This window comes from Anas acuta, chromosome 13 (assembly GCF_963932015.1).
Source record: "Anas acuta chromosome 13, bAnaAcu1.1, whole genome shotgun sequence".
Classification (NCBI taxonomy): Eukaryota; Metazoa; Chordata; class Aves; order Anseriformes; family Anatidae; genus Anas; species Anas acuta.
Genome location: NC_088991.1, coordinates 11,581,323 through 11,608,882, shown reverse-complemented (window position 1 = coordinate 11,608,882; position 27,560 = coordinate 11,581,323). Strand labels below are relative to the sequence as shown.

Below are 27,560 nucleotides of genomic sequence, written 5' to 3'. Positions count from 1 at the left end.
TTCGCTTTTCTCCCTTCATTTCAGTTCTCTTTTTCTCCAAGCCCCCACTCTCCCTCCAGCCGGTCTCATCCCACGGCTCCCCCACCAGGGGCCCTCCCGTGCCAGCCCCTCCAGCCGCAGGTGGCTGAGGGAGGACAGCGGGGGGCTGCCTGGAGGCGCGGGGCCGCCCTGAGGCGCCGGCCGCCATCATCCCCCCCTCAGCCCCCTCCCTCCCTTCCCGCCCTCCAACGGCCCGCGGCGCACGCAGCCCGGGCGGGGCCACTGCGCATGCTCAGAGCCGCCAGGCGGAGGGGAGGGCGCGGGCGGCGGCGCGCATGCGCGGGATGCGGCGCGGAGGTTTGAACCGCGGGCGGTTGGAGCGGGCGGCAGGTAATGGCGGCGGGGGGCCGTAGCCATGGCAACCGGGGGGCTGCAGCCCTGGCAGCCGGGCCTTGAGGCCTGCACCCGCTTCTCCCCCAGCGGGCCCGGCCTCCGGGGGTGCTGCGGAAGGGCCCTGTCGGGTTGTTGTGGGCTCTGGCGGCGTCCTGCTTCTTGCCCGGCCCCTCTGCTGCGTGAGGGGAAGGGCGTTGTGAGGGGGCTGCGTGTGGCAGCTGGCGGCTGTTAGCTCAGGCCTCGTCCCAAACAGAGGCTCGGGGTGCCGGGACACTCGGGGTAAGGTCACCACCAGCTGCTTTCGCTGCTTCAGAACATCTCGGTTAGTGTCCTGCATCTCTGCGAGCTGTGATTGCCTTGGGGGTGTCACCTGAACCTACACAGCTCTGTTGGAGCTGGTAGGTTTTATTTGTAAGCGTTGTGTGTGCCTCGGTAAGTACCATGGTACTGCAGAAGAGATCTTAACGTAGCTAGCCAGAAATTTGTTTTTGCTGTACTGGTCACAGAAGTTTATGTCAAACAAAGCTAAGGGGAAACAGGAAAGGTTCTAACGTCTTGAGTAAGTGAGAGCATGAGCTGAAAATCTTTCTGTTTTCTTGCGATGGGAAAGCTGGGAAGCAAAAACAATTGCTCCAGCAGTTCAGGGGCATGCACGTGCACTCTGCAAAGCCCAGGAACTTGTAGCAACATTTCACGTTTTGGGGGTAGAAGTTTGATTTCTCTAACACACAGAGAATGTGTCATTTCTCATGATTGTATTTCAGCCAGGGCTAGGCAGCTTGACAGTATTAGTAGCTCCTGTGCTTCACTTGGAAATTTACCAAAACATATATATTTTAAATCTTAGCTACTAGGTAGAAATAGGTTATATAGGAATCTAACTCTGTAAAATAGGAAGAAAACTGTTTTTATGGTCCTGTAAAATCTGAGCATTACCCCCGCAGAAAATTGTGACCTGTTGACTGATTACATTGATGTATACAGCACAAGTAACAGAACTGATAAAGAATAAAATAGACAGCAAAGGAAATTGTTGATTGCGTACTGTTGGCTTTCTGGTTATGTTCATTTGGATCAAAATACTATATAAAATTTTATCAGACAAGTTTTATTTTGAAAGGAGTTGGTTTTGGTTCTTACTTTTGATTTTTTTTTTCTTCCCTTTTTTAATGTAAGAGAGAATTGAATTTCTCAATTCATAGCACAACTGTATGCACAGCTTCTGAGCGTATTGTCTGATTGTTTAGGGGCAGACAGCTGTAAATGACTTGCTGTGAAGTTACTCTGTTGCCTTATGTTGCCTAAAGTCTGTTTGTCAGAAAAGTAATTTTTTTCTTTTGCAGGAAACTGTCTCTCTGATGTTCTTCATCAATTGGAGGGTCATCTATTTTCTTCCATCATTGTAATGAGGGACTGGAACTCACATGACAAATGAATGAAATTCTCCAGTATCAGCTGGCAGTCTGAAAAAAATGCAGCGAAGACAGAGTTCTAAGCACTCAAAGCAGCCTCTCCGTGTTCACGATAGCAATCAAACCGATCTCTCTGCATGGCGAAAAGAAGGGAGTATTAACACTGAAAAAACTGTACAAAATCAGCAGTCTCCAAGTGATGACAGCAAGCACAACTCCCTTGAGCAAGCTGTGAAATTCTTTGAGAAAGGTAAGAGGACAGTTTTAAGGTTAACGAACTAGGTTTGAAAGGATTATCAATATCTTTAACAATAAAAAATCAAATTTCACCTGCCGTTTTCTCTCCTCTAATGTCTGAGCTTTGTGGTAACTCCTTAGTGTCTTGAAAGCTTTTCTGCTTTCTATTGCTATGTAAAGAACCCAAAAAGATGGACTATGTATGGGAAAAGTTCAGAGAAGTTTAAAATAATTCAGTATCAGTTCACAAGTTGTTTCATCACTGTCATCTATTTTTTTTCCCCTAGTTCAAGACCGGGTTTCATTGAAAAAGAGTGAAGGTTTGCAGAAACATTTGTCTACCGTGGAAAGCATTGGCCTGGAAAGAGGGTTACCCCCTGAAGTGTTTGATACGTTACTAACCGTGGCACTCAGTGGCAAACTTGGTAAAATGCTTACTGCTAACAAGTCTTCTGTGAACTTCTCCTTTCCCTCTAATCAAACCTGCTTGAGATAATGTGTTTATGGCAACTGTATTGTTAGGCAATTTAGCATAAAATTAATCTTTCTGGCATGCTCCAGTGTAAACTGAGTTCATGCTAAAAATAACTTCAGTTCTTGTTACAGGTGAGTGATATAGGGAAGAATATTATGGCTTGTAACAAAGCTTTTCAAAAAAGCTTATTTCCTTCGTTCTTAATTGCAGATCTTTAAACGCTTGAACTGTGTCCTTAGCAACCATTATATTTTTTTCCTTCTTGTAACTATTTCCATAGGTTTCTTCTTCCCAGGATCAAAATAATTGAACAAACTGTCATAGTTGTATTGTGAACCTTGATAAAATTAGTGTCATACTAGCAATCAGCTCATGCTGCTTTCTTTGAAATGGTGGCCATCACCTAAATTTTGAAACTAATGAAATATTCAATTAAAAAAAAATTAAACCTTTCACTCCCTCTAATCTAAGAGGATGTTACAGGATTCTTTCCCCGTTATACAAGCAATTCAATTCTTTTCTTGGTTTAAATTTGTTGGCTTATCTCCAAGACACTAATCTGCCAATATTTGGCTGATAATCACACGCTCATTTGTTGAAGTAATTGGTTGTTAATATTACCAGAAATTTGTGTTACTGTTGGTTGTCTTGCCAAGAGCCTAAAGGCTATTTCAGTACTGGAATAATACATATGCCGTTTTCTTTAATCTAGAAAGAAATATTTCTCATATTTTTTAGATAAGTCCCTACTGGTTTCTTGTGTGCTGTTCCTGTAAGCAATAAAGCTCTGAATAATCTTGTCCAGAGGGGATTTTAACCTGAACTTCCAAACCGTGTCAAAGAACCTGGTTTGTGAGCAGCATCCGATTTTAAAATGTTTGTTTTCCAGCTGATACAGTGAATACTCGTTTATTGAAGAGCTTAGTTCCAGCCTCAGTAATACCAGAAAGTTCTGTTGTTTCATCTGTATCTTGGCTCTGCGTCAGCAAATGCACAAGCAATGTCCAGGTAACTTCATAAATGTTTGCGGTAGTTACTGCTTCAGCACAGGAATGATGAGGACAGATTATCTGCAGGAAGCAGAAAACCTGGGGTTTTGACGTGCAAGGTTCTTGCTTAAGCTGGCTGTTTTTTAGAAGGACTGGCAGAGAAACCTGTACATGGAAAGGGAGTGGAAGCTGAGATTGTGAGGATTGTGAGTGGGAATTTGCACGGTTACAGAACAGGAAGGTTCTCTGGTGGAGAAGCCTCTCCTAAGGAATTCATTTCTGTGAATGACTTGAGCTGTGTGAGGCGTTATTCATCCACCTCAGCAAGATATCACCTAAGTTCTGTGTGCCTTGGCATCATAATTTAAGATTAGTGAAATGGTCTTTTTGGTCTTCATGTAGATGGCTGAAAGGTTTACATCATATTTGGGGGTTATCACGTGTTTGGAACAGGACTGGAATTCCATGCTGTACGGCATGGAATTTGGAGCTCTTCTCAGGCTTATCTTGTAGCTATCTGGTTGTCTTTAGTGTCCTTTAATGATGATGTCTCTTAAACTGGCTAGTGACTGCCCTGTCTTGGTTTTGTCTATTACTTGATGTAAGATGACTCTCTGTCTGTCTGCAGCTGCTTTTTCTAAGATGGCTGATCACAATGTTTGACTTCATTGATTGCAAGGAACAACTTCATGCCCTTTATGGCTTCTTCTTTTCCTTCATTCACGATGAGAAGCTGGTAAGGAGAGATGAAGAATATACAGAATTCACAAAATAAACCTAAATGTTCATTAGTAGTGTGTGTATTGGTGCTAAAAATTAGTCTGAGATAGCTGTGTATTAGAGACAATTTTATGGTGGAACTTAGTGTCCTTTTTTTCTTTTTGAGTTCTAAGATTGCTGGATAATTCTGATTCGGAATAGGAAAGTACTGTTGGATTATTTTAGTGTGAGTACTGTGATCTGTTTGGTTGAACATGTTTCCAAGCATTGACACTCTGTAACATCTGAACAGATAGACAGTGTTTTTCATGTAAATTCCTAAGAGATGCTGTGACACTGCAGTGCCTGAAATTACCTTTGATGTGACGTCAGCAGGTGTAGTCCTCTGTCCCTGAGAAGAAACTGACTTGCATATCTTGGGCAAAAAGAAAAAACCTTTAGGAGCAGTGTTTATAGAATGATTAAAAACTCAAAATCCTGTTCTACTTAATTTCTTTGAAATGTAGCTTAAAACAGGGCAAACATTCAGGAGTTTTGTGCTATATGATATCTGTAAAATCTGGGCACTGGAATGTTGAAATAGATTCAATTCAGATTAAGATCCAGTTGGCAATCATGGTAGATAGGTATGAAATTGTTGATATTCTTTCAGTTCAGAATATTTTGTGGTCAAGACATAAGTTTCTGAAGTTCTGAGCTATGTTTCCTGCAAAGTTTTGGATGGGTTAACATTAGTTATAATCTTTTTCCATAAAACTGGATTTAAGTTCTGTAGCATATTCAGGTGTGATGGGCCAATTGGAAAACACAGCTGTACCCAATTTAAGACCCTTGCAGCCTCACTGTAGTTAGAAGCTCTAATATTTTGATTCAAGGGTATATTTGCTTTGGAAAATGTTACTGCCCTTTCACTGCTGATCTCTGAAATATGTAGACCATGTTCCCCAAAACAAGACGAAAGTTCATTGAATAGCTTTATTACTATAAGGACAGCTAGTAATGTAGATAATGTATCTACTGAAAATTGATATAAGTGACATGTAAAAACAGGCGCTTGCTATGAGAAGTAAGGTATGCTCAGCCCTAGTGGGGATGCCATGATGACTCGAGGCAGCCAACTGAATGAAGCAATATCAGCTTGTGAAGCCTTTCTGGAAGGGTGTCGCTTTTGATGTATCATAGTTAGCAGTCTGTATCGGCAGGGTAGCTCACTGCTGCTTTTTCTTTGTAGTGCCCCTACGTCTGCCACCTGCTCTACCTGCTGACCAAGAAAGAAAATGGTAAGTGTATCCAATTGTATGAGTTAAAAAAGCCTTTTGTTTTTTCTGTTTCCCGGTGCTGCCATTTCTTCCAATGGAGCTACTACAATGACTAGGCAAGGCGATGCTGTCGCGTTAAAGGGGTGTAGCTGATTAACCGTTACGGGCCCGTTTGGATTCAGAGTACTGAACCAGTCGGACATTCACCAAAACTGGGGTCCGTTCGGACATTCACCAAAAACGTAATAACCACCTGGGGGTCCGCTCAGACATTCACCAAAAACGTATTAACCACCTGGGGGTCCGCTCAGACATTCACCAACAATGCATTAACCGTCTGGGGGTCTGGTTAGATTCAGAACACTGAACTATCACGGATAACCACCCTCACCCTAGTTGCATTGAGAGCTATCACAATGCAATCAAGTATGGTTTATTACAGCAACAGATAATCAGGTTCTTTTGGATTGCCGGTGATAGTGACTATCTGCAAAAGCAAGCTAGTATGCATGAAATACACAGGTGTTACAGGGGTTCTAGGTGTGGGTTCTAGGTGTGGGTTCTAGGTGTGGGTTCTAGGTGTGGGTTCTAGGTGTGGGTTCTAGGTGTGGGTTCTAGGTGTGGGTTCTAGGTGTGGGTTCTAGGTGTGGGTTCTAGGTGTGGGTTCTAGGTGTGGGTTCTAGGTGTGGGTTCTAGGTGTGGGTTCTAGGTGTGGGTTCTAGGTGTGGGTTCTAGGTGTGGGTTCTAGGTGTGGGTTCTAGGTGTGGGTTCTAGGTGTGGGTTCTAGGTGTGGGTTCTAGGTGTGGGTTCTAGGTGTGGGTTCTAGGTGTGGGTTCTAGGTGTGGGTTCTAGGTGTGGGTTCTAGGTGTGGGTTCTAGGTGTGGGTTCTAGGTGTGGGTTCTAGGTGTGGGTTCTAGGTGTGGGTTCTAGGTGTGGGTTCTAGGTGTGGGTTCTAGGTGTGGGTTCTAGGTGTGGGTTCTAGGTGTGGGTTCTAGGTGTGGGTTCTAGGTGTGGGTTCTAGGTGTGGGTTCTAGGTGTTCTAGGTGTTCTAGGTGTTCTAGGTGTTCTAGGTGTTCTAGGTGTTCTAGGTGTTCTAGGTGTTCTAGGTGTTCTAGGTGTTCTAGGTGTTCTAGGTGTTCTAGGTGTTCTAGGTGTTCTAGGTGTTCTAGGTGTTCTAGGTGTTCTAGGTGCGCAGCCTAGAAATAAACGCGTTAAAAGGATCAAAGACTCTATAGAGATTTATAAGCAAATATTCAGATCTCACCCAAAGGCGTCCCAATGGGGGGGGAAGAGAGGCTCAGCCCGTCGACTGATCCCAGGAGTCAGGAGGTCCTAAGGATGTTGTATGTCCTCGGGATGGTATCTCCCCTGACGATGGTATCTTCCCTAACATCCCCTCTCTCTTGGGCCAATTTATATTATTTTCTGTCTTTTAGGTGGAGCTTGAGTGGCTCTAGTCAAGCATATCTTAGTTATGATTGGTGTAAAGTTTTCCCGTCTCTGTTTAAAGTAATAGGCTCCGAGAAATTCAGAGCGCATGCTCGGTGAGGGGTGGTCGCACCTTGGAGGTGGGTAGCTTTTGGGATGGAGGTGTGTTTTGGTATTATAATGATATTATAATGAGCAAAAAGTACACTAGGGTACAGCATTTGTCAAAACATGACAGGTCTTTGGCTTAGGGTGGCAAAAAGTGCAGCTTTGTGCACAAGAACAATCGAGGCCCCACCTGATTACAGAGCCTAGCCGTGGTGTCTCCACTCCACTCTACGCTCCGTGGTGTTCCTTAGAGCTAGCACACCAAGTTTCCCCAGCGCGATAGCATCTAAGGTTGGGAGCCTAGGGAATGCTCAGATAATGCAGTTATGCCCTACCCTGAAAGCCTCTTCAATGCTGTACCTTTTCCTTAAAAGTGTGAATGTTAGTTTTATTTTCCTAGTTACTTCAGGCATTTACACCATAGATGCTTTTAGGGCAAGGAAGCCTAAGTGGCAGTTCAGTCGGGTTTGTGCAATATATCCTGAATCAGAAACCCGTATTAGCACAGAAATAAGACTACTTGCTTCTGCTTGCTTTGTCATGACTTCCTACAATAAAAGTGATATTTCATTTTCTCTTGAATGTTAAATAATGTATTTTTTAAACTCATGATGTTCTGAACTGTTTTTCCAGTCAAGCCTTTTCGAGTCAGGAGACTGCTTGACCTCCAAGCAAAAACGGCAAGTTCATTTCTAATTTTGTAGAATTTGAACAATGGTTAATGTTGCAGCTTATAACTGTCCTTACAAGGTGGAGGAGAGGCTAGCAGCTCAGGATGGGGTTAGACTTGGAAATGTAGGTTGTAGTCTTTGTAACATCTGAGCTGGTATATCTTGCATGTGCATCTTGAATTCTCATGTGTTAATTTGTGAGCATGTGCAGTGACATGAAAAAAACACCTTTATGTTTTATAGACTGATATGGTGAAATCTCTGAAGTAAAGAGCAGCTTCTTTTAAATTTTCTATTACTTTCTTTAATTTTATTCCTCCTTTTTCAAGCAGTATCAAAAATGACTGGAAAATAAAAGCATGTATGGGATCTTGCTGCCTTTTCTATAAGGAAAAAAATACAGTCACAGGTAGTAAGTTCTAAGTTGCTAGAGAAATATAGATGGAGTTATGTAGTTAGAGTAACACATTTTTTGGAGCATTTAGTCAGTGGAGAACTGTATTTTTAATGGCTTTGATTGTTAAATTTCTTTTTATTAGAGTTATGATCGCGGGAAGTTTGTTCTTCAATCCCTTCCCCATGCTGTTCTTGTTGACAATTTTTCTTTTGCTCATTTTGCATCTCTGGTTGCTTACTGACATGTATTTCTGAAAGCTTTTAGTAATCCTTTTTTTTTTCTTTGTGAATATAGTCTTCAATATGTATATTAAAAATATATCATACATGTTGTTACTTGTTCTGTTATTTGACAGGGAATGCAGCCTCATTTGCAGGCTCTGCTATCGCTTTACAAGGTCTTCCGTCCCGAGCTCATGTCCATAACCCTTCCTGGGAAGATGAAGGTAAGGAGTTAAATTTAATCTACTTGGAACTGGTATTTATGACACTATTTGTGATGAGCTTTCTGTTTAAACAATAGCATGATTAAGCAGTGAAGATGAATTCTATTGCCTCTTTTCACTGAGTAAAATCAGGGTTAGAGGAGGATTCCTTGCCTTGCATTTTTTTCTCTTCGTCACTCTGAGATGATTTGAAATGGAACGATCTTCCTTTATCCTTATGAGGATTACCTGTATCCTCCTGTTGATGTGCTTTCTGGTTTTAACTGTTTTCACACACATCACTCATGTTTACTGGAATAGAAACCGGTCTTTCTGTCACTTTATCCTACTTTGGCTTCTTGCATATGTGTCTGATTTATGTTTACAGACTTACTTCAAGAATTCAGAGGCTCCATGGAAAGCAGCAATCAACGCTGTAAGGCGAAGAAACCAGGCAAATTCTCCAGTTTCCCAAGCACTGTGTTTAGGCACAACTCAACCTCAGTCACGAAAAAGAGTAGGTTATGGGCCTCAAGACTCTAGAATCATAAAATCAATTAGGTTGGAAAAGACCTCTAAGATCATCAAGTCCAACCATTAACTAGCGCTGCCAAGTTCTACCACTAAACCATGCCCCTCAGCACCGCCGTACTTGCATGTCTGTTAAATACCTTCAGGGATGGTGAATCAGCCACTTCCCTGGGCAGCCTGTTCCGATTCTTCATAACCCTTTCAGTGAATAAATGTTTTTCCAGTATCCAACCTAAACCTCCCCTGGTACCAGAAGGTGCCAAACAGCTGTTTTCATGTTGATTAACGGCAAGTAATGAGAGCTGAGCTTTATTTCAGCACTGGGAAGGATGGGATAGCTATATGGAAACAGCATTCCCATTATAATGAAAGCCTAGATGCTTTTTTTGTTCAAAGTGGAGTCTTTATGGGCATGTTGGTCACAAGCATACTTGTTTGCATTGGAAGCTGAGTCACTGCTGTTCATTTGTGTTTCTTTTCTACAGAAATGGAATGCCCAGTTGATTATACCTGCAAGCAGTGCCAACGCACAAAATTTAGTAGGGAACAGTGAAAAGAACAGTGCAAATGATTTTTTTCCAGTGGAGCAGCTGCAGGCCTTTACCCAGCTTGTAGAAAATATCCATTGTTTAGAGGTGAGTGGCAGGAAGGTCTCAGCAAGCTCACCGAAGGATTGGGAGAGATCAAATGATTTTTGTCTATGCCCTGTTTATATGTGAGTAGCATGTGGGTTACCTAATTCTGACAAAGCATATAGTCCTACCTGAGGGCGATGAGTGTGACTCCTGGAGATGTTCCTGTTGCTAATAAAAGGGTTGGACAACTCTGATAGTATGAGATTCTCTAGCACTATTTAGACTTAAACACAGAATAACTATTTTTCTTTTTTTTTTTTTTCTTGCAGTTTCCTTCCCAGATGGGTTCAGTGTTAACAAACCCGTTATTGCTTCATTACATGAATTGCAACAAAGATGAATCTATTTACCTGAGGCTCTACTACTGGATGGGACAGACTCTTCAGGAAGGTAAGAACTTAACATAACCACCATAGCATGGTGTGGAGGTAAAAGATTGAACTTTTCACCATTCAGTAATGGCACTTTGCTATTCAGATTTATAGGGGTAATCATATAGCATTAAAAGAAACACTGAAGAAGAGTTAAATTTTGCTTTTAATCGTACTTATTCTTGCTATACTTGTGTTCAAATGCAGTCTTCTCTCCTGTTTAGAGTGTACCTGGTGTGTGGTTGAAAATAGCCAATATGAAGAAGAATTCAAGGACTTCCTGGAAATTATCTACAAGGCAGAATGTTTCTTGCAGGTGAGGGCCTATTTTGTGGAAACAAAAGATTTCATGAATTCTTCCCTTAAAGTGCATTTGGGACGTACATGTTTCCTGCAGTATCTCTTAAAAATTGCAGTGTCTCAAATAGACAAAAGAATAATAAATGTACATTTTCCAATATTCTGGACATGGCCCTGGTTTCTGCAGGAATGATAATTTGAGTGTCCTGGAGAACTGCATGTCAGGAAGCAGGCATAGGCCTCTTCTCCAGGGTGAATTGAGCATGGCAAAGTTCAGGTATGTGAGATGAATTTTTGAATGTTCACCTTCTGCTCTGCAGGAAGGATTTTCTTCTTGTGAGGAGTTCCTGTGCAGGAGCCTTCCTCTCTGGGATGGCTCCTGCTGCCGATCACAAATCCTCAGACTCATGAGTTGGATCCCCCTCAGCAGCTTCTCTGGTATGGGTTGCAGATCCTTTGGATAAAGTTGGGCGGTGTCTGATCCTGGGGGGAAGAATTTGTGCTCAGATATCATGCTGCTTTCTTGTTTATTTCAGAAATGAAATCACATATCTGTGATCCCCTGGCACAACTCTTTTTCACATCCTCACTTTATTTTAAGGTAATTTAAGTGAGTACAGTGGCTGTTTACTTCTAATTGGTACTGTTATCTGCACTTGTATAAGGTACAACAGTTTGGGGGGTTGTATAGGGGACTTCTTTTGGGGGAGTCTGTGCTGAAGTGAGGGTAAAATTTGTATTTATGATGTAACTTCTTGGGGAATTTGAGTGCCTTCAAGATACTTTCTTTTTTTGACTGGAATTAAGCAGAAGCACTGGATTAACATAGAACTATGTAATAGCACAGAAGACAACAGTTTTTTATTGCAATTTTAAGTCACTATTTGAAGCTTGCATTCTCCAGCAAAAACTATGTAATGTATATATTTGGTTTAAGTGGATACTGCAATTATCTAAATGCTCTTTGTGGTTGTGAGAAACTCTTCATATGTTTCCTTGCATGCTTTAATTCTCATGGCATTTTTTGTTTAGTATCATTCACTTACGTAAATTGTCAACAACCTGTTTTCTTTTTGACTCTTACAGTGCAGTGTTCTTGAGTGTTTGAAAGAGCTGTTGCAGAACTGGTTGAACTGGCATGTGGTTCGGCTGGATTCAGAGTCCGACTATCAATTTCGTTCTCTGTAAGTTTGTCCAAAATGACTATAATGTGGTGTTTTGTACACTGTTCACAAGTGTATTTAGATATGCCTGTTTACCTACCATGAAGACCAGTCAGTAATGCCGTAATGTTTCTGCTATGATGCAAGCTACCTTTTCAATCCTACTCTTACCCTTAGTTTAAAAATATTTCTATTGACACTGAAAAGGTCTGAAGTCAAGATTCTTGAGACTAACAGCTGGGTCGTTTTTGTAATAATGTTGGTAACAATGTAATACTGGATATATTCAAGACCAAATACATGTTGCTGAATGCTTGAGGGTGGTGGGGCAGAAGGATAATTTCTAGTTTCTGTTTTTACCATGGCTTTTTACAATGTTTCCTCTTTAGCATTTATGAAGAGGTATATATGCTAATGTGTCTGTCTATTACTGCAGGAATACCACCCTTTCTGGACTAGTGGATGGGATAGCTGAACTAATCCACTTTGTTGGATGGATCTCTACAGTTGCATTGCGTTTAGAAAACAATTGTACCTTCTTGTTGTACTTCGTCCTGGACTTCTATGAAGTCGTATGTATTCCATTTGTTTTGGCTTTCAAAATCCCATTTCCTTGAGGCCAACTGCATTTTTTTCAGCTATAGCATGGAATCACCTTCCTTGTTATAGTTTACAGAACTTTGTGATTAAATGCCAGAATGTTCCAAATATCTGCTAGATCTACAAGTGGTAGCTACTGCTATTGCATTCCTAGGCAGAAATAAATGTTACCAGTGAGTGCTTACTCTTAAGTCAGAGTTGCATTGCTCATGGAGAAGTAAAAATGTGGCATAACATAACAGATAATGCTTTTTTAATACTAATTATAGAAAAAAATGTTTAGTTCAATTTCAAACAACGTATCCTGACTTCTTCCTTATGTCCCTTTAAAAAAAACATTTTTTTTCCTAGTTTATCCTATAGATAAAGCAGTGTCAAATAGGCATACGCCTACTCTCTAGTTTCCCTAAATCAACTCTGTAGATGTGTTTACTGCTATGTGAACTCTAGCCATGCTTCTCCTACAATTTGGATGAAATTATGAAGTGTTAAAAAAAGCAGTGATAGTGCTGGGAACTACTTGTAACTAAAATGTCCATTAAAAATGCACAAAACTAACAGGCAACAACATTTGCATAAGATAGTGTGTTTAAAATAAGTAAATGATCATTTTAGGGGAATATACCAAGAATCATCTACCCTTAGGTTACTGGTGTTCTAGCATGCAACTAAGATGTTTTTATTTACACTTCACTGATGTGTTCAGAACTCGTCAGTTTTATAGAGATCTCTAAAATCATGCAGCTGAGATACTAAGTAAAGAGTCTAAATATTTGAAAATACCAGTAACCCAATTACATACAGATATCTACCTATATCTATGTGGTATTTGCTGTAGTGAGGGCAAGAGGAAACGTGAAGGCCTCACAAATAGTCTTTAGTGAAAATTTTTTTTATGGTATTAGAGCAGAGGAACCTTAAAACAATGGTGCCTAATTGAATACAATTTAAGTAGTATCTATTTTCTGTCTGCTGGGCTGTCACAGCTTAATTGCCTATGATCTGAGTTGTAGTTACTAGATCTTAGGACACTAATCTGAGAACAATGCGTATCTTCCTGAAGAGAAGTATAACAGCCTATGCTTGGGAATATTAGTGTGGCTAAGCAATAGAGGACAGTAATGTGTAAAGTTACAGCAATATTGCTTTGTATTATTTACCCATACTTTAAGGCTGTCATTTTAGCTGAAGATCTCATTAAATCTGCAAAAATTTTAAAATGCTTTTTTTACTTGAAGCTCAACCTTAAATTCTAAATTAGCCTGATAATAATTTTGTGGGTTATGTCCATATAATCTTTTCTTAGAGCAAAGCTTTATCATGTGGTCATGAAATTCCAGCCAGGTCAAAAAGAAAGAATAAATTTCCCAATTGAATGAGTTTGGCTTGCTATTTATCAGCAAACTTAGGCTAGGAACAAGGTCTGATCAAGTGTAAGCCAAGCTACATACTTAGTAATGATCCAAAAAAAAATAATCAGAGTTCACAAAAAAAAAAAAGGCAGGATCTGGATATATTTGACCCAGAATGTAACCAAATACCAATGTAATGGTATACCCAAAACTGTTGAAATATACCGGGATGTGAGCTGTCTTGTAATGAGCAGGAAACAAATAGAATTGCTTCAACCTGGTCTTAGCTCCTAGATGAAGCTGATAGAAGTGGCTGGAATGAAATATCACGCTCTTTTGCTCTTAAATGTTTGGATGTTTGTGAATGGCAGTAATAATATTCCTAGATTTGCTTCATTCTTGCAGGTGTGTGACATGTATCTGAAGTACAATCTGCCTCTGTTGATAATGCCTCCTGCTGGAGTTTTCTACCCAGCATTGCTTAGTATGGATTCTGTCAGCTTGAATCAGCTCTGCTACATTATGTACAGGTACTACAAATGGTGTGGGTTGTAGGGAATCCTCTTGTCTTTTGTTTTGATCTTTTGGAAATGAAATTACTTTGTAAAACCTGAATTTGAAATCTATACTTTCTCTTATTGCATAAGGCAAAGGTGAAATGTTCCAGCTGTGCCATGCATTCTTGATACAGTGTTTTATAGCTGTAGTTCATTTTTTTTTCCACTCTGTTATTCCAAATGGCGAGATTCTGACATCTTTCCTTTTATTATTTCCATAGCTTTGGTAGGTGAAAGAAGGATTTCACATATTTTGAGAGAATTTAAGTCACCTAGCAACAAAGAGCTGGAATCATTAGTAGTTAACCATTAAACTTCTCAGTTTTGTGCTCTGACCACCAGACTTAAGCTTTTCCTTGCAAATTCTGTAATGTGCTGAGTAGGAAGCACTTCTGCCACCCCCCATCCCTGTGGGAATTTGGGACTGCCTTGTGCTGCCTGCAGGTCCAAAGACAGCACTGTTTAGCTCTCAGCAGGATCCACCAACATGTCTGCTGTTCTTGGCCTTGTTAGTTCCAGTGGCTGCATCTGAGAAGAAGAGTAGCCAATTGCTGACAGCTGGCGTAGGGCTCTCCATGTGGTTATTCCTCTAAGGAGTCTGCAGGGTAATTAACATGACAAGACGGTCCCTGGGAAATGAGAGGAGCTAGTGCTTATTATATAGAATGACTGTCAAGTTGTGTTACTTCCAGTGGCTTCCGTTTCTCTGCTTAGTGAATGAAAGTCTCCCTTAAAGATATACAGCACTTTTCTGCTGATTTCAACCCTGTGTGCCAATTCTTGCATATAGCCTTTATGAAGGTTACTGTACCAGGTAAGCTGGTCATGTGCTCATCCAAGACACAAATCTTATCAGACTCACCCACCCTTCCCCAGCAAAAACATGTCAAGTGATTAAGTCCTTTTGAATTAATTTTCCTGCCTCTCTTTTTTTAAAAGAGGAGAAAAGTTTGATGGTCTCTCTTGTTGAAAATAAAAGTTTTCGTAATATCCTTTGTAAACATTCTTCCAGTGTTTGTCAGCACTGGTAGGTCGTAACATTTTCAGACATCTAACTTTCTCTTTTCTTTGTTTTTTTGAGGTATCGAACCAACTTGGTAGCTGCGAAAGAAAATGAGCTGACTAAAAAGGTAACTGCTTAGTGCCAGAGTGGACTTTAGAAAGGAACTGGGTTGAATGGAGGCAAGGTGTTTTGATAGCTCTTTTTTAAGGACTGGAAAGAACATAACGGCTTTGAAGGTGCTATTTACTGATTTTATTTTCTTATCCCTCAGAAAAAGCAGCAATTCAAATTCAGTAGCCAGACATACCAAGAATACAACCAGTACATAATAGCTATGGTGGGTTGTCTGTGGACATCCAACGTGTTCCAGAAGGATAACCATCCTCAGGGTGTTCGTCTGGATGATGAATTGCTGAAGAAAACCGGAGTGCAGGAATTCAAAAACAGCTTTAACATTGTCTACCACCCAGCTATGATGGGCTATGCTATCCACTTCCTGCAGCAGGTAATGGTGTAGGCCTTTGGCAGCCCCAGATGTTTTATATCGACAGTTTCTCTAAAGAAGTGTCTTTCAGTGAGTAAAGTCTACTCAGTGTCTGAGTAAAACGGTTCTAGATGTGAATTTGTGCTTATCGTTTTGAGAACAGAACTAAAATAGTCGATTTTCTCATTATTTAGCTAATCCAGTAAAAGCTTTCCAATAGTACATTCCGCCTTATAGAATACAGTGCATGACCTAAACTTCTGCACATGAAGAAATGCATAGTTAAGTTGTATTCAGGTGCCCATAGCAGAACTTCTAGCAGAATACTTTTTGAGAATCACTTATTAAAAAGAAATACAAGTAGCTATTTCAAGTACAGAAGTAGGATATCATGGTGTATTGTATTGTCCAATGAGTTCTGCTAGTAGCTGAAGGTTCCAAGTGCTCTCATTTTTGGTGCAGCTACTGAACAGTGGAGGGAGCAGCTTACCAGAGTTGTTATTGTTCAAGATGTGCATACTGCTCTGAGAAATTAGCTTTTGTAGGCTATCCAAGAGGTGCACAAAGCTGCCATTTTGTTACAAGGATTGCTGGCAGACAGCAAGGATGGTCTTGGAATGAAACCTAGGAAAACTGATGTGAAAGGTGAAAGAATGCTGGTTAGGAACACTTCACAAATCTGCCTTGGCTTATGTACTTAGTGTCTTGAATCTAGGTACTTTGTAACTGCTGACTTAAACTCAAGTTTTGCCTTTGCCAGAAGAAACTATTTTATTTTTGTTAAATGCAACTTTTCTTTGGTCTTTCTGCTGTGATAGCAGAATTAGTTCTTCATATCTTTTGTCTAGGTCCTTTTTGTTCTCATGCTTCCTGATAGCTTACTGACACTGCCTTGTAGCTTTTAAGTTTAAAAAAAGCCTGGAGATTTCTTGCATTCTTCCCACTGCGACACCAGGAAAGATTTTTCTTAGTAGCTACCACTGATGTATATTAAGACAAGAGAACATAATTACCTGCAGTTCCATCTTTTCTTGAACACCTCATTGCTGAGCGCCAGAGGGCACTGCTCTGCAGCACACTATGAGAACACGAGCAGTAAACTAAATGTCAGTATGTTCTCTTCTTGCTCTGTCTAGTTGGGAATTATCTGATGTTTTGAAGGGATGGCTTTTACTCTGTGGAAATACAGTTGCTAAGGGTATCTATACATTTTCTCTGTTGCTATCCAGTAATGTTGCAGCACAGGGCAAGGCTGTCTCCCCCTTGTCTTGCCATTTGTTTTTTTGGCCAAGTATAATGCTGGAAACTTGTTCTGAAATACGTTTAAATATCTTTGAATTTATTTGCGCACCTACAATTCCTGATTTAGGAGGTGACTAAGTAGAGGCTCAGTAATGGATGTACTTTTTTTTTTTATCTGACTTGATGTTGTTTTTATTTCTTCTCATTAAGGCCTGTCCAGATGATCCCACCTTCAACTTCAGTTTAATTAAGGTAAGGTTTCCTGTTTCAGTGAAAACAGGCAATTTTCAATAGACGAGGAGAAACAAGGTGGTAGTATTCACACAGAAAAAAAATTGAAAATTCCAGCTCTGCTTAGGTTCAGTCTTTCAACAGGGCCAAACATGAGTATGTCAAACATTTGAGAAATTATGCCATCTGTGGTTAGTGATCTGGATTTTTATATATTTCCTCCAGGAGTCAGTGCAGTATCAGGACAAAGCTGTTTGCTGTGCAAACTACAGGAAAAAAATTGTTTTGTAGTACTAGGAGCAGAACTCCAATTATCAAGGAATTCAGTATTATATTTCTGAGGTGAATGTGTAGCTTTTTTTACAGCTTTGAACAGCGGTCCTCCACTGAGCAATTGCTGTGGCAGTTTTTTCCCTTTCCTGTATCAAAATGCACATATAGCCTGATCTGGAAGAATCACTCGGTGATGGAAGGAAGACTTCAATATCCACATTCATTCAATCTTTGATGTCTTTGTTGTTGATCCGATAGACTTTTCTGTCTTAGAATTGGGATTTATAAATCTCTTCAGTACTAAAAATGATCATGATTTGTTATATTTATCATGGTTTGTCAAGCTAAGAACATGTAATATATAAGTGAAAAGTTTGTGTGTCTGGGTGCAGAATGGGACCCCTGTATGTCTGGGTATTTGTGGACTGGGATGGCTGTTGTCAAACTGTGGCAGGTGATATTTGCAGACCTTTTCAGATTGCTTCAAGGAAGACAAAGCTATGCCTTGCACATCTGATTACTCTTTCTTTTTATAGGGAAAGAAGTGGAACTGGTATCTGGATTATCTCTATGCACAAGGTTTAGAAGGCCTGAAGCTCTTTGTTGAAAGCAGTATCAATCGTGTTTCCCAGGCCTCTCAAAATAAAGCAAGGAATGTGGAAGTGTGACCCTGGGACTCATTGGAGCCTTTGAATCTTCTGGAACAGAAAAGCAGAATATAATGGACTGTGTTGCTAATCCTTCCTCGGTGGAAAGAAACAGAGCAATTACCCTTGCCTGCATTTTCTTACTGGCATCTGTGTTAGGAAAGTGAAGATACAGAAGGAATGCTTAGGCTGGCTTGGCTCACTAACACTGACCACTATTTCTGCCTTCTGCTGAACTTCTTTGGTCTGAGGCTGCTGAGCTCATATCATATGCTGCGTAGCATCCTTGTTTTAATTTGTTGGAATATCTGCTTTGATTGAGGAACAAACGTTCTGCATTTGAAACTGCACGAAGCACTGCTCCTTCAAATACATAGTGTTGATCCATGACCTCCTTTGCTTTCCTTGACAGCAAGAGACAGTTTAATCTGCCTTTCAGGGACACTGTATATATACTGGACTGAAGGACTACAAGCTTTCCCTGTTGTAGCACATACATACTGGCTCTTAACAGGGTGGCCAAATTGATCTTCCTGAACTTCATTTTCATTATGAAGGTTCCAGAAGAGACATTCTTGATAGCTTTGCTTATAATTCTCTTTTAACTTAGCTGGAAAACTTAGTGCTCGGTTCATGGTTTATTGATAATTTGAGCATCTGAACAGTGTTGCCACCTGTTCCCTATTTTCTATTAATAAGTTCACGTGGCTTGCCTTTTTGTTTTAGCTCTGTACATGTTGTATATTACATGTGTACATATGTATAATTTATATTCTGTAAAAATTCTTCCAACTGTCATTTTGAAGGAACTGCTATAAAAAGTTTCTTCTGTCACTTTGTTTTAACACTGAGTAAAAGTTGGGAGAAGCTGAACAAGGGTCTTCAACACTTGAGTGAACGTTGTCTCTCTGCTATGAAATGAAGTTGCAAATGCTCAACAGGTGGGACAATTTACTGAATTATGCGTTGTGAATCTGTACTTTGATCCAGTAAAGGAATTGCATCAGTCCTGAGTGACTCCAGAGTCCCTAAGGATGTGTGTTGGTTTCTTCATTGTCTCAAAATCAGACTGCTTCTAGGTTTTGTAGCCTATTGATTTTTTAAGTTCAACTAGGTGATCTGATTTATGTACGTGTGTGTGCGTATGTTTTTTTCTCCAGAGAATAAGAAAGTCTTTCTAAGACTATGAAAGAAAAAGACTTGCAAAGAGATCTTCTCAGAATAAAGCATTGCCCTTACTCTTCTGCCTGCACTGTTCCAGCTGGTGTAGTGCTGCTTGCTTAGTTTCTGTCAAGAGAAATGTATTTTCAGAAATCCTGATTACTTTCTTGTGATAGTGGAAACTCAACAGCTTACAAACTCTTCCAAGTGAGTATGTTTCAAGAGGTGGTGCTAATGTAACTAGCTACCTCCATTAGAAGCTGTGACTGTAGTTTTGGACCAGCTCAGCTTGGTGGTTTGTGCTTCTCCTAACTCTCACCTCCTAACACCACTGGCTGGCAGTCTCTATCCTAGTGTCACTTGTTATGCTCCTGGAGGGTTCTATGTTCCTGTTTCAGTTTAGGATTAAAGGAGGAGCGCTACAGTCCTTAGCTGAGTAAAAGAGGAGAGTTAGCAGTCCTTGGCTGTTTTTTAAAATTTCTATGTTAAACAGTCTTCTTTTCAGAAAGGTATTAAAAATGTCAGCACTTGTTCTGGGAGGCCTGTGTACTACACTTCTTAGAGACAGCTTAATCCCTCGCCTTTGTCCTTCATAGAAGCCTGGTCAACATCAGAAGATAATTGTATTTTTGCATTGTTAACTGAGATACCGTTTAGGAATAGGGCTGGAGGGATTGAGAGCCCTGGGAAAATCTGGGAGACTCGGTTCTAGATCTGTGTACAGCAGGCTGATTCAGTGAGGAAGGGAACAAACAGAACATCTCCAAGGAGCACTTAGATCTAGCCAAGGAGAAGGACTGCTTGTTACCTGGGTGCTCTCAGGAGCTTGTGGAAGGAGCAGAGCTCTGTAGTGTTCTGGTGAGACTGGAAGGTGCCTAGGTTCTTAATGTGTGGTGTACGTAGATTTATTTAAAGATGCTCATAGCAGAATGCTATACGATACGCTGAATGTTGTACATGTATAGTTATTGGTCCCCAAGATCAGTTTTTCTTTGAGCTTGGTGTTTGCTTCAGAAATGACAGAATCATGTTAGGGAAGACTACTATTGCATGACCAGTTTTTTGTGGTGAGTCTAAACAAACTGTACAATTTTGTTATTCCAGTACACGGGATTGACATTTAGAGGTGCAGGAGAAAAGCAACAGGGCGAATAACTTTCCTTTAAGGGCAGCTTTGTCAGTAAAGACAGCTGTTTAAAATCCTCTCCATGTAGCAGTGATATGTCTAGTGCTACTGGCATTTGGGATGAGTTAACATCTCAATGCCTTGGACATTCTTTTCTTTCACATCTGGACTTTTCAGACAGCTGATTTTTTGTCTACTGACATTCCACTTGCATGGAAGAAGGGTCATTTTAGGGAAAAAAGTGCCTCTGTACGTCTTTTTTTTTTTTCCCCAACTCTTTCTTTATTGTCTACCATGGTAAATTTTGCAGACAATTGTCTGTTACGAGCATGTACTCAAAGTCTTGGCTGACCATAGCATCTGCTGTGAGGACTACAATGGAGAGAGTCAAGCCCTATCGATTTCCTGGTAAGTGACAAAAGAAATCAGCGATTTGTCCCTAGTGCCTTCTTCTGCCTGTTGCAAGGTGTGTGTTGTATGTATGCACTGTGAAAGAATATCAGCAACAACTGTCTTGTGGTACTGTGTGATAGGAAGAATGCAGGATGAAAAGTTTAAGCTTTGTATTCAACTTCCTAGTAGCCTGGTTAGCTGCTTCTAAAAAGGGAGATATTTCCCTTCAGAAAAATCTCTGGGCACTAGATAAGGGCTTCAGAGTACAGAGGGCCAAAGCCCCGTCTGAGGTAAGCAGGCTTAGCTCCACCGCTTCCTAATGGCGCTGTGGTGAGTTGCACCAGCTGAACATCTGGTCCACAGCTCACAGAGCCACTGCCATTAACTCCTACCCCTGTCAGATGCATTGGCATGAGCATTATGCATCTGAAAATGCAAATGCCTCGGGCTCAAGTTAAGCTCAATTCCTCTTCTGAAGCTATGCTTGCTTTGTGTTTCTACTAATCAAGATTTTTCTTTGTAGGAAGAGAAGCATTTGTACATCTTTATGCATCAGGAAGTGTTGTCCTTTCAGGAAGAGTCAACTTGCTCTGAAGGAGTTAACAATTTCAACCTGTTTTCAGCTGGAATGAGGAAACTGGTTCCTCTGTGTCCCTGCTTTCTATTCTCTTGTTGGCCTACTTCCCTCTGCTTGTATTTTGCATTCCTAATGCCATGAATAAATCAGGACCCAAGGATTTAGAAGGTGGTACAGCTGTAGCCACTCAGAAAATTGAACCTCTGAGGCTTGTATTGGCAGTTGTAAAAGCTGCAATATGTATGTCTGAATCCCACTAATAGCATTTAACTGGTACCAAAAATAAAATTTGCTTCTGCGCCCTGTCCCAATAACGTGTAACTGTTTGTACTTCTTTCTACCCAGCCTCTCCTCACTTAGCTTCCTTTGTCTCCAAGTTGAAGCTCAGTTGTAAGTGCAGGGCGATCTCCTGGCCGTGGTGACAAAAGGGTTTATCACAAATCTTTACCCAGAGGACAAAAGAATAGGGAAACTGAGGACTCTGACCTGGCTAAGAGTTCATCTTCTCTACCGCGTCTGAGCACAGCGGAACTCCTCTCTCTGGCGGTGATCCCAGATCCTCTGATAACAGGTCATTAATAATGCACGCTGGCCTGCTTTTAGTTGTAGTGCGGTGGTTCCTGAGGGAGTTGTGAGGGAGCTCTTTACACGCTCTTTAGTCAGAGGACGCGTCCAGTCTGGGAGAACAACAACAGGTATCGGTAACAAGCTTGCTCTGGAAGTCTCCAAATATTTAATTCCAGGAAAGCTGATTTCTGGTTTACTAACGGTTCCTCATTGCAGCTCTGCTTTTCGGAGTAAACGTAGTGATTCTGGTCTGATGGTGGTTTGATTCTGCCAAATTTTGCTTTTGACTTAGGTCATAAGATCATAAAGTCATGTGGGTTTATACACAGGATTTCTCCTAGAGCTGTCAAGGCAGGCACTGAAGTAATAATATTGGTGGCTTTAGTAAAGAGCACGCCTTGTGATACCGCTTTATTTCTCTCCTCCTCAATTTCCTGTCTTTACGAGTAAGAAGCCTTCACAGCAGAGGGCAAGATATCTTAAAAAATGCCTTAATATGGACTCTCAGTTGCATTTTCAAGCTCACTACAGTCTTGCACAAACATAAGTTCAAATAGTCCTCAAAAAAAGCTGCAGGTACCTTACACAGGCTCAAGACACTACTTTAACCTTGGCAGCATTTAGAAATCTGTAGGCTTAGACGTGATCCCGTTCTGCAGCCTAATGAATTAACGTCCATCAGCCAAGCTTGGTGTCTATCAGAAACGTGGCACGAAATGTGTTCTGGTGCCGGCTGGGATATGAAAGGCACGAGAACACCGCCAAGTTCCCGAGCCTCAGGCACTGGGTTTGGATGCAGATTGGAACGGATACTCCTGAAAATTTTATTGTCTGTCAAAATCGTTTGGGCTCTTCCCTTAAGGAGCAGTGGTAAGCTTTGTGTGTGTGTATAAATATATTTTTAGCCTGTAAGCTGCATCCTCATGCCGTTTGACTCTCTTTTCTCCGATACCTGCACTGCCTGTAAGTCCTGAGGGTGATCTCCCCAGGAAGAGGTTTCTCTTTGCAGGTTTTTTCTCTCTTTAGACTTTCCAGGCCTGCACACTCCCACTGTGGCTCATTGTGCACGGATCACTAAGCGGTTTCCTTTCTCTCAGGGCACCTCTGTTCTGTGTCTAAGTGAATCTCCAGCAGCTCTTGCATGATCTCCTTCCTGCTCCTTTGTGTGCAGAGCCCAGTGAATAGGGAGGGGGATGGAAAGCATAGCGTAAACGTGTTGACAGCCTTTGAAGAACAAAAAAGCCCCTGAAAACTGCTTGTCTGCCTTCCCTCTCTCTCCTTCATGTTTTTTTGCATTTATTTTTTCTATCTTGTTCTCCTTTGTCTCTTTCCTTTGCCTCTTCATCCCTCCCTCAAGTTCTTCTACTCTCTTTTTGACACCCACCGCTCATCCTTTCGGTGCTCATGCTCTGGGAAGCTTTCCTCTCCCCCTGTGAGCTTTCTCCTTGGGGCAGGACTGTCTCAGGCCCCGCTGCAGGAACAAGCAAGAAGGGGGATTCGTTCTGAGTGCACGGCAGCTGCCTGCCTGTATCAGTTCCCTCCCTATTCTTCTTCCTCACCCCAGGTGTCATGATTTTAGAAACTACCCTGCTGTTTTTCTAAACACTTTAGGCAGCATAGAGTCTGTGCTTGGAAGATTTCTCTGCTCATTGATGCTAGCGAAGGAGGCAGTTATTTACTTGACATGGGTTAGTTAAACAGACGAAGGAACAATGTGGTATGATGGCTGGGTAATCGTTCTTAGCTTCGTCTCAAGCCGAATTTAGGGCCCCTGGTTCTAGTTTTATTGAAAAAAGGCTCTTTGTGCTCTACTCCCAAGCATGCTTGGCTGTGTAATGTGCCGGAATTGACAGGCAGCTCCGTCCCTTTGTGCGGGATCTGTTCCTCCTGGCTCTCGCTCTGCAGGTAGGCGCAGCACAACCACTCTGATCAACGATCCTGCATCAAACGCACCTTACTGTTTGGAAATGTATGGCTGTGGCAAAATTCAGTCTCATCTGTTGTTTCAATTAAGCGGAGACCCAGATGAGGGAGCCCTGCATCTCAGGAAGGCAGGGCTGTAGGCTCTTGGGAGGAGACAGGATTTCTTGGAGCCATCAGGGATGTTTTCCCCGCTCTCGAGCCTTTCACCAAACCCTTCTTCAGCAGCAGGATCCACAAATACATTGCCAGTGTTTGGCCCAACAGCTTCTCCAGCCCTAGGTTGGGAATTAAGCCCCATCGGGCTGCACCGTCTGCCTCTCCACACAAAATATCACGCGGGTGCCTTCTCAGAGGTAACTTGAAAAAATTCCCAGTGCTTTGTGAAAGGCAGAGATGGGTTGAACACAGGCGTACAAACGTGCTCTAATCTGCTGTCTTCCTTGCTGCTGCGGCATTGTGCTTCCCGCAGCCTTGCTTCACTATTCTCTGTGTTTAAGTACTGCTCTTTATGAGGGATTTCGGGGAATTTATTCCTCGCCAGTGAATTGTAATCTTCCTTACGCAATCCACTCTATAGGTTCCTAGATAAAGCATCGTTCTCTAAAATACTTTAATCGGGATAAATCATGATCCCAAACTTCTCTGTCACTCTAATACTCGAAATCAGCCCATTCCTCTGTAGGCAATCTGAATCAGCATCACTCACCTGGATGGCTTCTGGACCTCTCTAGACCACTTGGTGTAACTGGTGCTTCCTAGGCTGCGTAGCATATGCTCGGCTTAAATAAATGGGTTATCTGGGTGAGCTGGCATATCTGAGGAACAGTTTCAGGTTAGCTGAATGAATAAATTCTTGAAGCAGCAGCAGTACCTAGCTCTTGCACAGTGTTTTCATCAATAGATCCCGGAGCACACGGGAAATGCTGCTTACAAATGTTAGTCCCAGCTCACAGATCAGGAGGCAGGGAGGAGGTTTTGTGATCTGTGCTAGCTGACTCAGCAGCCCAATGGCAGAGCCACAAACTCAGTTGGCTTCTGATCCCCAGCCTGGTATTTCATTAAAGTAGGTGGGAGCCAAAGAAGAATACGTGAATTTTGAAGAGGGTCTTAGATTTCAGTAGTAATAAAACAAAGGGAAAATACTTGCAACTACTATGGAAACATGGGAGTAGGAACAGACGTCTGTTCTGAGGATATTGCTTTTAGTGGGAAGAAGGATTATTTTGAAGGAACTTTCTCTAGTCCATACAATAAAAATTTGGAGTGGAAAGAAATTCTGAGTTTTACGTGGGGAAATAATAATAAAAAAGCTTACAGAGGATGGTAACAGCATTTCTTCTTCTATACAAGAGGGAAAATGTTCCTCTTCTTTCAGGAGATATGAGATTTCAGAGGAAGAAAGACACAGAGTTTGAGGACAGTGAGAGAGCACACGTTTCAGGAAGCAATTCTGAGATGAGGGACATTTTAGAAGAGGTATTTAACAGGTGAGGGTTATGGGAAGCAAAACAGTGAAAATAATAACCTTGAACTATATCAGCATCTGAAGTACCCTGCTGAAAATGCAGATGCTAGAACTTCGGTTAATGTTTTGATTGGTTGGTAACACACGGTACTTAGTGTTAGGGAAGTTCCATCTTCCGAGTAATTCAGCCAAATTAATATTGATTTCGAATAAAGAGCTAGTAGTAAAAGCTTTGGGGTCACACCAGACACAGCTCTTATTTCTAGCTTTAAAAAAAATTCAAACTAAAAGTAGTTTTAATAGATCTCCATAGAGCTCAATTTTCACCAGTCATTTTCAGCAAATGCATTTGTATTCAGGGTGTTCGGTATTTTGTGGCTTTGTATATTTAGCCCGTGTGGCTGATTCCAATTTCACAAGTGTAAATCAGAATCTGTTTCACTGATTTAAACTGATTTACACTTCAATGTTTTAAATGGAGTGTTACTGGTATAAATCAGAATCCGATTTCACTTTTGTGCTTGTGTCTTATAAAATCCACCTCAATTTTATCTATTGTATGTTTGTATGTTTTATTTAGGATTGTGCACGTCCCTTCAGAGAGGTGGAGGTGCCTAATTTTGCTAGCAAGGTACATCTTTGCCATTTAGTAGGACATGAATGTCTGAAATATTCTCTTGGGGAAAGGCGTGTGGTAGGTACCAATGTGTCTTCTGGAAGCTGGTTTCTTGGAGTTTCTTGAGAGATTTTTTTGGAGGGTTATCTGCAGAACTTAAAGCACATCAAATTGAGTGTTTCTTCTCATATTTTTTTCCCATATACTCCATACAGTTGTGATGCTGATACGAAAGGCTGGGCTTATGGCAAATCAGTTTGTCTCCTTGATTCCCTTAGAGTTCTGAATTGCTGGGCTGTTTGTCCTAATTATGTCCTTAAAGCACAAGGTACTTTGGGGACCTAGGATGATGCTCCCAGCTGTAGAAGCAAGTCTTTCACCAGAGATCCTGCTTTGTCTCAAAATTCAAGTTAAACTGACACAAGAGATTTCCTCCCACTGCATTTTGCCGTCCCTAAACTATCAATAATTTAGGATGCGTGTACTGCAAAGTACCTTATTTGCGTGGCTCCAGCTGTCTGTTCGTGTCTCCGTGCTGACGCCTGTCTCGTGTGCATGTGTACCTCGGCCTGATGCGTGCTCGCTGTGTTTATCCGAGCTGTCACGTTCCTCACCGTGTCGGTGACAGACACACGCTGAGGTTTGGGTCGGTCACGGCTCTGCAGGGCGGTGTGCTCCGGCTGCCTGGGCAGCCCTTCAGGCACTCTGCTCTCTCCTTCCCCTCGGTCTCCTTAGTTAACCCAGGAGTTATTTGTGTGTGTGTGCACAAAAATAGCCCGGTAGAGAGACAGTTCTATTCCGCTTTCCTATCCGTATCTATTTCTTTGGGTCTAAATACAGCTTTTCAGAACAAGTTGTGTTGCATCGCTGTGGTTGTTGTGGAAGCTATTAAAAAGGCTTTTGAAAGCAGGAGGTGTGGAGTACGTACCCATTCTCAGGTTGGTACTTGAAGGATGCCGTGTTGCTCCTTTCGGAACCAACTACAGGAAAGATGCTACTTAAAAATACTCCTCTGCTCAGTGCAGCTACATGAGGTGTCTGTGCACCTCGCCTCGCTGTGTGCCTGACCCGGGGCTCACCTGGATGGGAGCTCTGCACCCCCGTGCCAGAGACTCCCACTGGAACCACTGTGAGGATCGTGCTGGTTTCCTGAGGACTCTCTCAAATGCATTTTGCCAAAGATCAGCTGTATTTTGACTTCTCCAGATTGCAGTTGGTAACCTGGTAAAGCTTTATATCCATTCATATCCACCTTCCAACAGTGTCATGGGATTAGTTAGAAAGTCAGGCCCCCAGACAGACTGACAGGTAACCTTGATGTCCCAGCAGGTGGGCAGCTGAGGCCAGTGGCCGTTCCTTCACCAACCTTCAGCTGCACACAGCCCACCAAAAGCCCTGCAAGGACAGAGGCTGAGGCTCCTTGGAGATCGTTCTGACAAGGACCAGACCTTAGTGCTGTTCGAGCTTAAATGTTCCCAGGGAGAGGCTGAGACAGTCTGGCAGCTACAGCGTGGGACTAGGGTCAGGTCTGAATGACCAAGTTACTGATCTCTTGTTTCTGCTCGTGTAATGTGGGCATAGCATCACTGACATCTTGAGCAGAGTTCAGGATCTTTGGGTGGGAAGATCCAAAGAATTACAGACTGTTTGTTACGTATGGACTAAAATCCAAATTCCAGGTTTGCTCATGTCCTCAGCCAAGTTAGCAGCCCAAACCCTTCTGTCTCAGACAAAATACCCTGACATTTAAAAAATCTTGGATGAGGCTTTCTCTGCAGCTTGGAGAACTGGCTCTTCCTTTACTTATTTTTCTTTTCTAAGGAGAATAGGAAGCATATCTGAATTTACATG

The 27,560-nt window shown here is 41.7% G+C and overlaps 1 protein-coding gene across 3 annotated transcripts; it reads left to right on the top strand.

Annotated features, from left to right (window-relative positions):
• Positions 1-214: 214 nt before the first annotated feature.
• Positions 215-18,894, top strand: CENPI (centromere protein I). Of its 3 annotated transcripts, none has more exons than XM_068696888.1 (21): positions 215-369; positions 1,716-2,034; positions 2,309-2,446; positions 3,386-3,504; positions 4,114-4,221; positions 5,437-5,485; positions 7,634-7,680; positions 8,424-8,513; positions 8,881-9,009; positions 9,509-9,658; positions 9,928-10,048; positions 10,254-10,345; positions 10,650-10,767; positions 10,866-10,930; positions 11,416-11,513; positions 11,929-12,064; positions 13,850-13,974; positions 15,083-15,131; positions 15,276-15,509; positions 16,941-16,982; positions 17,771-18,894. In XM_068696888.1, exons 2-21 carry the CDS (start codon positions 1,845-1,847, stop codon positions 17,900-17,902), a joined length of 2,232 nt encoding a protein of 743 aa, XP_068552989.1. In that variant the 5' UTR covers positions 215-369; positions 1,716-1,844; the 3' UTR covers positions 17,903-18,894. The 3 variants fall into 3 exon arrangements, with proteins under 3 accessions (XP_068552989.1, XP_068552991.1, XP_068552990.1); XM_068696890.1 differs by lacking the exon at positions 215-369 and adding an exon at positions 376-651; XM_068696889.1 differs by lacking the exon at positions 215-369 and adding an exon at positions 693-804.
• The last annotated feature ends 8,666 nt before the right edge of the window (positions 18,895-27,560 follow it).